Source organism: Glycine soja, chromosome 18 (assembly GCF_004193775.1).
Source record: "Glycine soja cultivar W05 chromosome 18, ASM419377v2, whole genome shotgun sequence".
NCBI classification, from domain to species: Eukaryota; Viridiplantae; Streptophyta; class Magnoliopsida; order Fabales; family Fabaceae; genus Glycine; species Glycine soja.
In genome coordinates, this window is record NC_041019.1 from 55192841 (window position 1) to 55207133 (window position 14293).

At 31.7% G+C, this 14293-nt stretch overlaps 2 protein-coding genes across 3 annotated transcripts; one reads left to right on the forward strand and one right to left on the reverse strand.

Moving 5' to 3' along the window:
• Positions 1-5365: 5365 nt before the first annotated feature.
• LOC114397569 (protein COBRA-like) lies at positions 5366-9213 on the forward strand. 2 transcript variants are annotated; one of them, XM_028359667.1, is made up of 7 exons: positions 5366-5461; positions 5580-5714; positions 6722-6801; positions 7250-7706; positions 7949-8108; positions 8194-8471; positions 8631-9213. In XM_028359667.1, exons 2-7 carry the CDS (start codon positions 5633-5635, stop codon positions 8918-8920), a joined length of 1347 nt encoding a protein of 448 aa, XP_028215468.1. In that variant the 5' UTR covers positions 5366-5461; positions 5580-5632; the 3' UTR covers positions 8921-9213. The 2 variants fall into 2 exon arrangements, with proteins under 2 accessions (XP_028215468.1, XP_028215466.1); XM_028359665.1 differs by having other exon boundaries at positions 5443-5714.
• Positions 9214-9221: 8 nt separating this feature from the next.
• On the reverse strand, positions 9222-11887 carry LOC114397570 (COBRA-like protein 4). The gene is made up of 6 exons (XM_028359668.1): positions 11709-11887; positions 11534-11613; positions 10570-11026; positions 10331-10478; positions 9966-10243; positions 9222-9869 (listed from the first exon to the last, which is right to left on the reverse strand). Exons 1-6 carry the CDS (start codon positions 11758-11760, stop codon positions 9589-9591), a joined length of 1296 nt encoding a protein of 431 aa, XP_028215469.1. The 5' UTR covers positions 11761-11887; the 3' UTR covers positions 9222-9588.
• Between the last annotated feature and the right edge of the window lie 2406 nt (positions 11888-14293).

Here is a 14293-nt window from a genome sequence, read left to right on the forward strand (position 1 = left end):
TTTCACATTCATTGTGATTTCATAATTGATTTTGATTCACTTCCATGTTACTTTAAATATACTATAAGAAGATGAAAAATCCTGAAACGCTTTAACCACCACACACCTATAAGATCATCAATAGTCTTAAGTGCTTATTTGTATAGTAAAGATTGAGAAGAAAAAAAATTAAAAACAGTCCAACACATTTACATCTAGAGAATTAGCATTAGCAGGTTGACAAAAGAAACCGTTGAACCTATCTTTTGTAGCCACTCAGAAAAAGTCAACACAATTGTAATTGATGTGATTTCTTGCATTATATTGTTAAATCATAATGAATTGTGTTTATTCTAGTTAACTTGGTTTGACTCAAAATTATGATGTTTGATTTTAAAAAAAAGTTCAGAGTGCAGTTAAACATTCGGTTTTATGGGTTCATATGTAGCTTATTTTCGTGATAACAATAACTAGTTTTGGCCTTGTAATCTATGCTTTGTTTGTTCCTTTTAAAGAGATAAATCTACATTTTTTTCCGACATATTTTCATCTAAGTGGGAACCAATTTTTTTTATTAGAAATGATTTTAGTTTTAATATCATGCAGTAATTAGAAACTCAAAAAAGAGGGGGAAAAGTTTATATTTCTTTCAACTTAAAAACTATCTTACGTTTATTCTCTTTACTCTTTTTTTTTTCTTTTCACTCTTTTTTTTCTAAACCAAACGAACCATTAGTGTTAGATGCAGTGATACATGGGAAAATTTAGAAGTGACGAGTATTGATTGTTTATTAATCATTAAACTTAAAAGTTACTCTTTATTTGCTCAACAATGGATACTACTTAAAGAATCCATGTCTCAAAGACATGTTCCTCTTTATCAAAATACATTGTCACAATCTGTAAACTGTCCGAGAATATCACTGAAAATATTTTCGGCGAACCATTAAGTTTATGAAATTTTCTATAAAAAAAATCGCATTCCTATAAAATGGCATATGCTTAATAGGTATATTTTCAACAACAACAAAAATGAAAAACTATATGTATCAAACAAAATAATAGAAAAATGAAAACCGTGTGAAAGACTTTTTAAATGCCCACTCACAATAGCTGGCATTCGTGTTTCTTTTATTCTTACACTGACACAGAAAATGACAAGTTAACGACACAACAATTCTTACTTCAAACTCTTGGATCATTTGTTATGTCCAGTTGTATGCCAATTGCCAAATGTTAAATGTACGAGCTTCCCTGGAGCTGTTTGGTTGCGTTTGATTGTCTTGTGTTTCAAAAAACGACAACAATATTGTATATATATACCACAATTTTTTTGGATATATGTATACCACAATTTAGTTATAATAATAATAGAGATTAGAGAGAGAACATCTAGAAATATATCATTTTACTTTGTTAGTTTTTTTAAACATCAACGTAAAATAATATAAACTACTATTGTTTAGAAAAATTTGGGCGCACAATTTTCACACCCAACAAACACTTTTCAATGAAATTGTTCATTAAAATAAATTACTAATCTATTAATAATAAACTATGAAAGAATTATTGGCGAAGCACTATTTATCTTCAAAAAAAAGTATGTATTGAGATAATGAACATCTATGCGCCTAAAATTATTTGATGTTTTAGAGTTTCTTTATTTAATTTTTACTTACAAAATGTAAAAAATATAGCTTTTAATTATTTGATCGTTAACAGACTATTTATTTATTATTCTTATTTCTAAGATACACTTAGACTTTTATATTATAAACTGGCATTTTAATTAGTTTGTGTGTAATGGTTAAAATAAATGTTATTTTTATATAAGTAAATTCATCATAACTAAAATAAATAATATATAAATTATATCATAATTAAAATTCATAATAAATAAATATTTTAAATGTATAATTTATATTTCATATTTATAATAAAAAATTAAATTACGATCTAAGATTATTTGTAACTATTTATAATATTTTAAAAATTATTTAAATTTAATTGAGAAATAAAAATGAAAGATGACATATTAAAATAACAGAAAAAAAAGACTATTTACTTTACGCTATCATCTTATTATAAATTATCATGTACGATAAATATTAATTTTTATTATAATTATGATAAAATTTATATAAATCATGATTTATAATTATATGATAGAATAAAATCTTTTTATAATGGTAGTACATCACTATCAAATTCTTAACATAATTAGGTTGTTAAAAAGATCAAATATACAAATAATGAAATAAGTATAAAAAATAGTAGTTTGAGATGTTAGAGAGAGAAATTCTCTAGCTAATTGCAGTGTGAAATGTATATCTAAGGGAAAATGAGAGAGAATATTAACAATATTTAATTGGAAGATCGAGTTGCAGGAATAAAAACCCTACACTACTAGTTATATATATTTTAATTTACATATACATGTTGGAGTGTGAGGCCATCAATCACCTTACTTTCTCAATTGAGTACTCATTTATATATATATATATATATATATATGAATATTCCTTTTCTTTTCTTCTTGCGTAGTAATCTCAATAAACTAGTCATAAGAGTGTCATTGAATTTTAAGATTTTACAAAAAAAAAAATCAAATTATATTGTTATTAACTTCAAGTTCAGATTTAAATTAAAATATATTCACCCTATATTATAAATCTAAATATTCATTATTGAATAAAAATGTTTTTAGTAGCTATTATTATATTAAAACATTTTAGGAGTTATTCTTAAATGAATTTTTTTTTATAATTTATTCTCATTCTTATTGAAACTATGTTTATACGTTATTTCAACTAGCTTTTAATTTAAATAATATTATCGTTAAATTCAATTTTACCTTATTTCATTTTAAGCCCTAAACAGATTCTGAAGTCTTTAAAATATTATTATCATAATTGTGTTAATATTTTTAAATTTAAATCAATTTAAATATTATTTTCTATTATTTTTTCATTGAAAATATAGTAAAATATTTTGATTTTTATAATTAAATGATTCTATATATAAAAAAAAAAAAATTACCCTATATATGTGCATGAGTTTAAATGCTAGTTCAGTAGTTCTATAACCTACTAGTTCTATACTACCAATTTCCCCAAAAAAAGAAAGAATCATATCATAAAAACGAAGTGCTTGTACATTAGGAGAGTCTAATTCTGTCGGTAGGGTATTATCAGAAGCTGAGTGAGCCAGGTAGTGTCGGAGACCAATTACCTCCTTCCACCCACACAACAAACGATTCAGGGTTTTCAACACATTTTTTTATCCAACCACCATACGACACGTGTATTATATAGCATTATAGTTCAGAAAACGTCAATTTCTTTAATTTGGAAAATAAATGTGAAGCAGAAAAAAATTATAAAAGAGCTGACCGAATGCAACAGGTTGCTTTCATGAATCTTCAGACTTAGTTGGTTTGATAATGATGGGGATTAATCAATAGTTGCTTATATTATTAATTAATCTTTATTCGTCTACTTCTTTTGTTCTACTATGCAATTAAAAACGATGAGGAAAACCCCATTTATTCGGTAGGAGCAACTAAAGTTTGATTTCCTTTATTAATTTTATATTTTAACCGAAAACATTGCAAAAGTATATAAATTTAGGTTTTGAATAAAAAATAGTGCTAAATAGTAAAAAAGTGTTTGCAAAAAAAAAAATTGTAATAACATTACTTTATGAGACATTGTATAATAACATTAATTTTGTCTTAAATAACATTATTGGATCAAATATGAAAATATCTTGCACGCTTACTCACAGATAAAACTTATTTATTAAGCTGCCCTTTGGGTAAAGAAGAAAAAAGTCAATTTGATAAAGAATGACAAATAATCGGAGCATGATGCTGGTAAGTCGTAGCATTCTTCTTTTTTTAGTAGCCTTTTGTCTTTTAATACAAGAGGCGTTTATGGATATATGCTTAAACTATTTTAGCAGGACAATTTTAAATTATTTTTGTATTTTGATAAAATAATATTTTTATCATATATTCATGACACTCAATAGAAAAATCTAGATATAAATAGGTTGTATGTCATGTATTATATGGGTGATTTTTTTAATTTTCGTAAACAAACAAGTAGCTTGAATTTGGAAAAAAAATATTTTAAAATAAAAATAATAGTTTCAGAATACCAATAATTATGATTTGAAATAAAAATAAATTTAAAAATAATTAAGTTGAGATTTAGAAACTTAAATTTTTAGCATAAAATAAAATTTTAATAAAAATACCTACTAAATGATAGTGAAATTACAAAGAAAAAAACACATTAAAAATTGTCTTCGCATTAAAAAATGAAGACTCAAATTTATGATGTATGAATTAATTCAACCCTAAAAATACACATTAATTTTTAATAAATGACAGGTTCACTGAAAACTACTTTGTTATGTCATCTTACAAGTCTAACTAAATGGGATTTAATCATCCTAAAAGATAAATATAGGACATTGACTATGAGTTTTCTGTTCTAGAAAAAACTTGTTATACGTCCATAAAATTAAGTAGGTTCTTCATGTTTCTGAAACTAATTCTTGTTTTCCAATTGAATGTATGAATGTAATAAGATTCATTTCATTAAGAAACGCAAGGAGAAGGAAAATAACTAAATAAGCATGTACCGGTGAGGAAAGTCAAAAGTGATAAACCACATGGCTAGTTATATATATATATATATATATATATATATATTGGCAGGCCATTCTTTTTCCACACATGACATGCCATATTATTATATGTTGAGAAGTACTTTATAATTCATTGCACTACATTTTTATCATTTGAGTTCAAAGAAACAATGCAAATAATTTTTTAAATTGATTTTATGCAAACAAAAATGGGTTTAATTTCAGCACATTATAAACATAAAAACTTTTACCTTATCAATTAATTAGAAATTATTTAAATATACTTTCTGAATTAGTTATTATAAATCAAACAATCGTATCATACATTGCACAGTTTTAATTGAATTTATAAAAAATAAAAATAAAGAAAACTTGCAGCATTATATATATATATATATATATATATATTTTTTTTTTTTTTTTTTTTTTTTCCACATGTATCCTTATGAGATAATCCAATTCAAACTATGATGGATTTATTATTTACGTAAATCTAAGTGATAGGATGGTTCCAATCGTACGACTATTCATATGCCACTTTTACCATAACTTTTGCAGAGTATTAACTGCTTCTTTCGGCATTCTCTTGCGGGGAGAATCAACTCAATTACCATTTTGTTTTACACAACAATATTTAATTTTTTGTAAAAGGTGAGTGAGTGCATCACAAATTTGCAAGGAAAAACAATTTTTTTTAATGTATAAAAAGCAATAGTTGTGCTCTTTTTTTCTCACAGAACACCGCCAATAATAAGTTTAGGTACGTGCATAAGTGCATATATACCTTTCTTAAACAGATGATGAGCCAACTGGGACAAACTAGACAGTCAGTTTCTGCCTCTTATTTTTTTCCACACTCTCTTTCTCTATCTGTCTTTCTTTTCCTCACTTTCTCTCTCTACTTTTTTTTTCTCTTTATTTCTAGTCTTCTCTGTCTATCACAGATCTTGAACTGTTCTGGCAAGAACTCAGAGCACTTGCTTCTTGCAGCATCAAAATGGGCTTCTCTCTGTTACCAAAAGCAACTCCTTGCATTTTGTTCTTGGCTCTGCTGTTTTGTACTTGCTTCACTTCAACAGGTTCACCTCATTACTATTTCTTTTTCTTCTTTTTTTCCTTGTTTATGTCTTGAAAAGTTGAAATTTTTATTGGTTTTGTGTTTTTTGTTTGAGGGGTTGTTCAGTTTTCCTTAGACGCTTTACTGTTTCCATTTTCTGGTGGTATTCATTCTATGCTGCGTGGACCTTACGCCATGTTGGTTTTTGAAATGAATGCTTGTGAAAGATGTAACCTTTGTTCTTTGAATTTGATAAAGAAAGTTGGTTTTGTCCTAATGTGGAAACTTATTTTTATCATGACGGTTAATCTTGTTGATGCCAATTGTTTTAAGTGGAAAATATGCTGTTTAATTTGTTTTGTTGCTGTAAAGATTTAGATTTTTAACAAATAAATAAATGAAAATTGTGTTCTGACTATTATTCTTTTAATAAGAATTGATTTGGCATTTGAATTTTCGTTGAGTCAAGTGAGAAGTAAAATTTTTTTACCCTTCGGGAGTTTGGAATATATTTTATGTTGAAAATTGAAATTATGATTGCTTACACGAGATTTGTGCCTAAAAACTCCTGTAATTGGGGAAACCGTGCATGAGTTAGCAGTCACTGATGGTGATCAGTTTTGGCTGTAAATGGAATAATCCGTGTGTAAAGGTCCTTGCAGATTTTAGATCCTGGATATCTTCCAGTTCCTTATCATTAGTATAGGAGGTGATTATATTTAAATGGAAGGAGGTTATAAGATATCTTTGGTGTAAAGATTGGAGTCATGAATCATACATGCTATAAGAATTAAATATGTAAAAATGAAGAACTATATATAGCTTCACCAGCCGTTGACTTAAACAATATGTTTGCTTGTTTGGTTCCCTTTTTAGTGACTACTTAAACAAGTCTGGCAATTTTGTATGTCTCATAATTTCTATTGTGTGTAGTATATAATACGAATATGTAGAGGTTCGACATTTACTTGTCTTCTTTCCTTTCTGTTTACTTACTTTCCACTTGCTAATTGTCTGTTTATCTTTCAGATGCTTATGATCCGCTTGACCCAAATGGGAATATCACAATCAAATGGGATATTATAAGCTGGACCCCTGATGGATATGTGGTAAGTATAGTTTTTTTGACAATATCACCTTTTAAATTGAAAAGCAAACCATCTGTTGTGCATTATGCATGGTGTTGTTTTGCTCCTTTTCTTTCCGTTGGTTGCTCACATCTTTTGTGACGAATCTGCAAGTTCATGTCAGTTTCATCTCATGTCATCTATCAACTCTTACTTGGATAATGCAATGACCTTAACATTTTGAAAAACCAAAACCATTTCATTCCAATAAGAAACGTGACTATTTAATTTCTTACAACACTTCTGAGCGTGCTACAACACTTTGTTTGGTGTGTATTTACTATTGAAGTTTCTATCATTGAATAAGGTCAATAAACTCAAGTTTACAAATGAATTTCTTTCATTCTGTGGCTATAGCCCTTTAAAGTGACTTTAGCTTAGTTTTATCCCATTAGTTATTTAGATATCTAAGAAACAATTGAATGTACAGGCTGTTGTTACGATGAACAACTTCCAACAATATCGTCATATCGCTTCACCTGGCTGGTCAATGGGATGGACATGGGCGAAAAAGGAGGTAATATGGAGCATGATGGGAGGGCAGACCACTGAACAAGGGGATTGTTCAAAATTTAAGGGTGGTATTCCACATTGCTGTAAGAAAGATCCGACAGTTGTAGATTTGCTTCCTGGAACACCTTACAATCAACAAATTGCAAATTGCTGCAAAGGTGGGGTGCTCAGTTCATGGGCGCAGGATCCAACCAATGCAGTTTCATCATTTCAAGTCAGTGTTGGTAGAGCTGGAACCACAAACAAAACTGTCAAAGTCCCCAAAAACTTCACCTTGAAAGCACCAGGACCAGGTTATACTTGTGGGCCAGCCAAGATTGTGGCACCCACTAAATTCATTACTTCAGACAAAAGGAGAGTGACCCAAGCACTGAGTAAGTCATAGGACTTTTTATGTCATTTTCACAGATCTCAATATGATTACCTATTTTTCTCTTGCCTCCGACCAACCTCAAACACTTCTTTTAACAAGGTTTTGTTGGTAACAAAATCTGGGACTCGTGTTACTAATTCTGTGCTTAAATTTAAAACAACTGAAAATTACAGTTGGTACCTGTAACTATCAGCTAATTCTAGCAATCTGTTATATCCTTAACATCACTCTTGTTTTTTGCAGTGACATGGAATGTGACATGCACATACTCACAATTTCTGGCTCAGAAAACTCCCTCTTGCTGTGTCTCACTTTCATCTTTCTATAATGATACCCTTGTTCCCTGCCCAACATGTGCATGTGGCTGCCAAAGTAACTCGTCTCGGTCAGGGACCTGTGTAGAGTAGGTTTCCACGACTCAGTGTACTGTGAATTCCTTCTAGCTTCTAAATTGTGCACTCATATATTTCCTTTCTGTGTGGTTATAGTCCAGATACACCACATTTGGCATCAGTTGTTGCTGGCTCTGGGAAGAATAACTTTTCACCTTTGGTTCAATGTACTAGACATATGTGCCCAGTCCGTATCCACTGGCATGTTAAGCTTAACTACAAGGAGTACTGGCGTGTGAAGGTTACTATTACTAATTTTAATTACAGGATGAATTATTCTGAGTGGAACATGGTTGTTCAACATCCAAACTTTGACAATCTGACTCAGCTGTTCAGTTTCAACTACAAGTCATTGACTCCTTATGGTTCAATAAGTAAGCGTGATCCTAACTTGTTTCGATTTCTGGAGTTAAAAACTTTCTTAAATACTGTGAATATTTTCTTAATTCTTCATCATAAAACATCAAAACTTTTACTTCTTATTTTGATAAACTATAGAAGGTAATTACTGATTTTTAAGTTGCTTTTAACAGATGATACTGCAATGCTATGGGGAGTTAAGTTCTATAATGATTTTCTCAACCAAGCTGGCCCTAATGGCAATGTTCAATCAGAGCTACTCTTCCGAAAGGATAAAGCAACTTTTACTTTTGATAAGGGTTGGGCTTTTCCTCGAAGGGTCTACTTCAACGGTGACAACTGTGTAATGCCACCACCTGATTCTTATCCGTGGTTACCTAATGCTGGTGCTAGGCAAGAGGTTTCCTTGTTTTCTTTAGTGATAGCATCTTTGGTAGCCTTGGTATTTTATGCTCACGCATAAAGTTTCAATCTGTGGTACACTTAGCCTTGTAATAGAAAATTTTCAGTCAGACCAGTTTTGACACATCTGTGATGTCAATTTGGTATTTGAAGCATATGGGAGGATGACATCCAAGATTAGATCACGTGTCCCATGATTTGTTACAAGAGGATTTTCATTGGTGGTAGAATTTGCTATTGTTTTTTGTGTTTGTTGTAATTCAATGATGTATGTATCGTTATTATATTGTAAACTGTAATTATAATAAATATACACAACGAGATGTCACGTGAAAATATGGACTTGATGAATCATATGTGGATTTGAAATGATAACGGTCTTTTTACTTGCGGTTTCCTACATGGAATAAGAATGTTCTATGCATTATGCTCAATATGTGGTCTTAAGCAAAACTGAATAAAAGGGAAATGGGGTATCCATTACAGTGTTGCAATATAAGCATTTACACATGATTCAGACAAAATCATTGATGGGAATTATATTCAGTTATTCCCTATTCAGCATCCGATGAGCACTCATGAATCACAGCACACACATTCATGAGTCTGGCTTGGTTTTATCAAACAATTCCCTAACAATCTTCATACCTGATGTACGTTGTGGTGTGTGTAGGAAAACTTGGCTTCAAAATTTCACAGAAAACAATTGTATCTTGCCTACGTACTATTTCACCAAACAGCTATCATGACAAGCATTGTGAAAATGAATGCTGGGAAGTTTAATAAGTTCACAGGGGCAGAATTAGGGAGGATCGGGTAGCTATCAGGAGGTGGCAGCATGCATTCCTCACCATTAAAGTAGACCTTGCGAGGAAATGCCCATCCTTGCTTGAATGTGAATGTTTCCTGGTTCTTCTGAAGAAGAATTTCTGATTGAACATTCCCAGTTGGTCCAGCTTCCATTAAGAGATCATTAAAGTATTTCATGCCATAGAACATACCAGTGTCATCTGCATAAAAGATGAGAATACAATTGAGAACTCATTCTTAAGGATTATTATTGACTTACAAAACACGCTTAAAAAGATTTGTTTGTTGGCACTAACTTATGGACTCATAGGGAAGTAAAGGCTTGTAATCAAAGCTAAAAACTTGGGTGACATTGTTAAGATTTGGATGCTGAACAGCAAGAGTCCAGAGGGAGTAATTCATCCTGTAGTTGAAATTCGTCACAGCAACCTTGACTCGCCAATAGTCCTTATAGTTGAGCTTCACGTGCCAGTGCACCCTTATTGGACACATATGATGAGTGCACTGTAGCAATGGTTCATTGTCTTTCTTTGGAGTGTGAATCCCCACCATGTTGATACGTTTAGAGTCACTCCTGCATATCATACCAACATGTGAGAGAATGATTCTAGTTGTTAGAGATATAAAGAGGTCATTAATTATTTTTCATATCAGACTTTACTTGACACAGTTCCTCCTGTTCTGGCAGCCACAGGCACAAGTGGGGCAAGGGGTAATGGTCTCATTGTAGAAGGATGACAGAGATACACAGCAACCCGGGTTCTTTCTAGCCAGAAATTGTGAGTATGTGCAAGTAACATTCCATGTCACTACATGACATATAAACAAATGAAAACTAAGAATTGTTGAATGGATTGAAATTGGGGAAGGAAATTGATGTCACAAAGTTAAAGAACTTACTTAGTGCTTGAGTCTTGCGGCGCTTGTCAGGTGTAAGGAAAACGGTGGAAGGAACAACCTTGGCAGGACCACAAGTGTAGCCTGGTCCTGGACCCAAGAGAGTGAAATTCTTGGGGAGTTTAACTGTCTTGTTTGAAGTACCGGCTAGCCCAATACTCACTTGGAAGGATGAGACTGCTGATGAAGGGTCTTGGCCCCATGCTGCCACCACTCCACCCTTACAACAGTTTGAGAATTGCTGGTTGTAAGGCACACCAGGGAGCAAGTCTACAACTGTGGGAGTTTTCTTGCAGCAGTGAGGTACATTGCCTTTGAACTTAGAACAGTCTCCTTGTTCTGTGGTTTGAGCTCCTACCATGGACCATATAACTTCCTTCTTTGCCCATGTCCATCCCAAGGTCCATCCAGGATTCATGATGTGCCGAAACATTTGGAAATTGCTCATTGTTACCACAGCCTGGTAAAAAATGCAATACACAGACACAGATAATTTCATTACATGAAAGATTACTTTTCAATTTAGTTACATCCAATTTACTGGCTATGCAATAAATTGCAATGCTAGTTGACTATACTATTTGTTTGAATGAGTGTTGACAAAAATGATTTTGGTTAAAATTGATTTTGAAGTAATGTGATTTATGTTTAGATGTTTTTATTATAAAAACAAGTTAGTAATAAAACTTACTATAAAATTATTGATCTAATGTAAAACCTATCTAAAATTGTTTCAACTCAAATTCAATTCTTTAACATGGAACCAAGCAAACGAAAATTTACTTAAAATCACATTAAGTGTGGTATTTCAATATGATTCTAAAGAATCGAATTTAACGTGAAACCAGTCTTAGTATTTTTATTTGATCTGTCAATGCACCTTTGACAACTAGGTCTATCTATTTCTTGGGATTTTCCGTGGCCTAGAAAATATAAAACAAATAACAGTGAAGTTTGTATTACTTACCACATAGCCATCTGGTGTCCATGACACAACATCCCATTTGATCGTTATGTTTCCGTTTGGATCCAAAGGATCGTACGCAGCTACAACCAGAGAACATCAACAAATCAGTTGAATGTGTGTGAAATGAAAGTGAAAGTGAAGCAAAATTCGCGAAGAGGGTAAGTTGTTGTCTCACCTGCATAAGAGAATAGCACAATAGCACATACTGCTGATATAACAACCCTCATTCCCTCAATGTTGTGCCTTTGATGTTATCAACTATGATAAGTTGATAAGTGGTGCCAAGTGTTAGCAACTTTCTTTCAGTGAGAATTGAGTTTCTTCACCTCAATGCTATGGAATTGGATGTGTAGTAATGTAGAAAAAGAGCCTTGAAGGGAATTTCTTTGGGATTCAAGTGATGGCTCACCTAATGGTTGTTAGGTACCTTCACATTTATATTTCTATCATTGTCTCGCCCATGAGATTTTTCCTTTTGAACTTCCCATATCTTAAAGCAACGGTCACTGACTATAGAATAGGCGGGAGATGCAGATGAGTGAACATAACACGTCAACGGCTGTGTTTGAAGGTGCATTTGTTCTCTGATGGCTTAGCCTCACCATACTATGAAGTTACCAGTGTACCCCCTTATTCCATACAGATAAATTCTTTCACAAAAGTGTGTATCAATGTGTAAAAGAAAATAGCATAGGTTTGTCCAAATTAAACAAGCCTAAGGTGATTCTATATTTAACTAGTTTACTTCTGCGGACTAAGTATATAACTGATCCTCAAAAGGGCCATTTTCTCCCTTTCCTTTTCTAACTTTTTTATTAGTTTAATCTAGCTATATGTATTGTTGGTGTAAAATATTTTCATTCAAGCATCCAATACATCAAATTAATGAATATGATAATGTGGTGATATAGTGAATTCTTATTAGATGTCTGCATAAAAAAGTTCTACATTGGTGCATATAATTTTTTATTTTATCTCTAGAACTTCCTATTTCTTAGGACTTTTTTCTTTACCAAGAATGATAGGAGCACAAAAGGGTTGAACAGGTGAGATATGAGATGAAATGAAAACGTGGTATTATGGTCCTCTTTTGTTTACAACTTGATCATAGTATAAGTATTAGGTAACATATGTCACTTCTCTAGACCTTGCCAACTAATTTTGTGAACCTACACTTTATGGTCTTGCTTTTGTCACCACGTTGAGTCAGAGACATGAGTTTGAAGCAAGCAAGCTAAGTAGGTACTAGGTAGTGAGTTCCTTTCTAATCAAAAGGACACTCTAGCTGCTGCATGCATCTTCATAAAACCTTGATTGCTCCAATCCTTTAACTGCAAAATTTCTCAGTTAGATATTAATTTGGAATCTTTTTCCCCATTGGCCTATTACCCTCAAGACTTGATCATGAAACTTTTGATATGCAAATTGTTTTTTGACCCCCATAATATTACGAACTAATACGATCCTTGTATTGAAAACCGGCATGGTTGTTAGCAACGTTACTCAACCCTATACGTGCAAAATATTATAAATTCTGAATGAATATAATTAATTCAAAATTTTAAACTTATAGATATTATAAATTCATCGTATGAATACGTTATCAAATATAGAGTTTGACATGATTTTGGTACGTTAAAATTTTGATTGGGGGAAATTTACTCTCCTAAAAGGGAAAGAATCGTACAAGTGAGTTTTTTAGCGGTTCAACGATTATGAATATCTTTGGTAACACAAATTATAATCACTTCTGAATTTAAAGGAAAAGAATCATACAAGTGAGTTTTTTTGAGGTAAGGGTACAAGTGAGTTTACTTAAAAGATATGCACCATCGGTATGAATTTTTTTTTACACGAAAATGATAAGATTTTACCCTAAATCGATACATTTGGTTAAAAAAAAACCTATGTTGATGCATCAATCTATTTATTGATATGACGTGAAACTAAAATGAATTCTTATTGAATGTTGTTCGAAAGGATCTGAACGCTGTGGACGATTCAGGCAGTGATGATGACTCCGATGAGTGGCAATGGTGGTTTCTGGTAAGCAACAAGACCTAGAAATATTTTGATGCCCAAGGTCAAAGAGTATAAGAGGCAAATAAGGAGGTTAAGATATGTAGTGGTAGATGGAGGAAAAATTAGCTAAGTAGCTATTGTAAGCCAACAATCATGTGACAGGCCCAAAATACCTCCGAAACAAATGCATATGTAGTCTTTTTTCCTTACAATTTAGTCGTTAGTGTTTACAATTAACGTCAACATAAAATTGTTGCTAAAAGGATGAAAGTTACTATATTAATCTCTTCTAGAAATAAGGGTCGAACCTTTATTTAACAGTGAGGCAAAATTAAATAAAATAAACAAAGAAATGTAATTAAGCTTGAAAAAATGTATTACTAATGTTTCTCGTTACTAAAATTATAGATTGTTTGTAGGTACTGATTGCTAAACAGTTGCTTCCTGCATCTTTTAAAGCTTCAGGAACACCTAATCCAGTTCCAGACTGTAAAATTACATTTCGAATTAGGTACTGGAATTAATTAAGGAGTACAGGAAGTAATTGTCTGATTTCAATTGGTTTTTAGCATGTATTGATTTCTATTGGTATCATAGGCCCATTTGTTTTTGCTACGAGCCCAATAAGTTTTTTGGGATATTTTTTTTTCAAAAATCTGATCGTTGTATGAGAATGACTGATTGGCATTATGGGTTAGGAACCTAGAATTGATCTAAGCCTAATACGTATTGACCAAT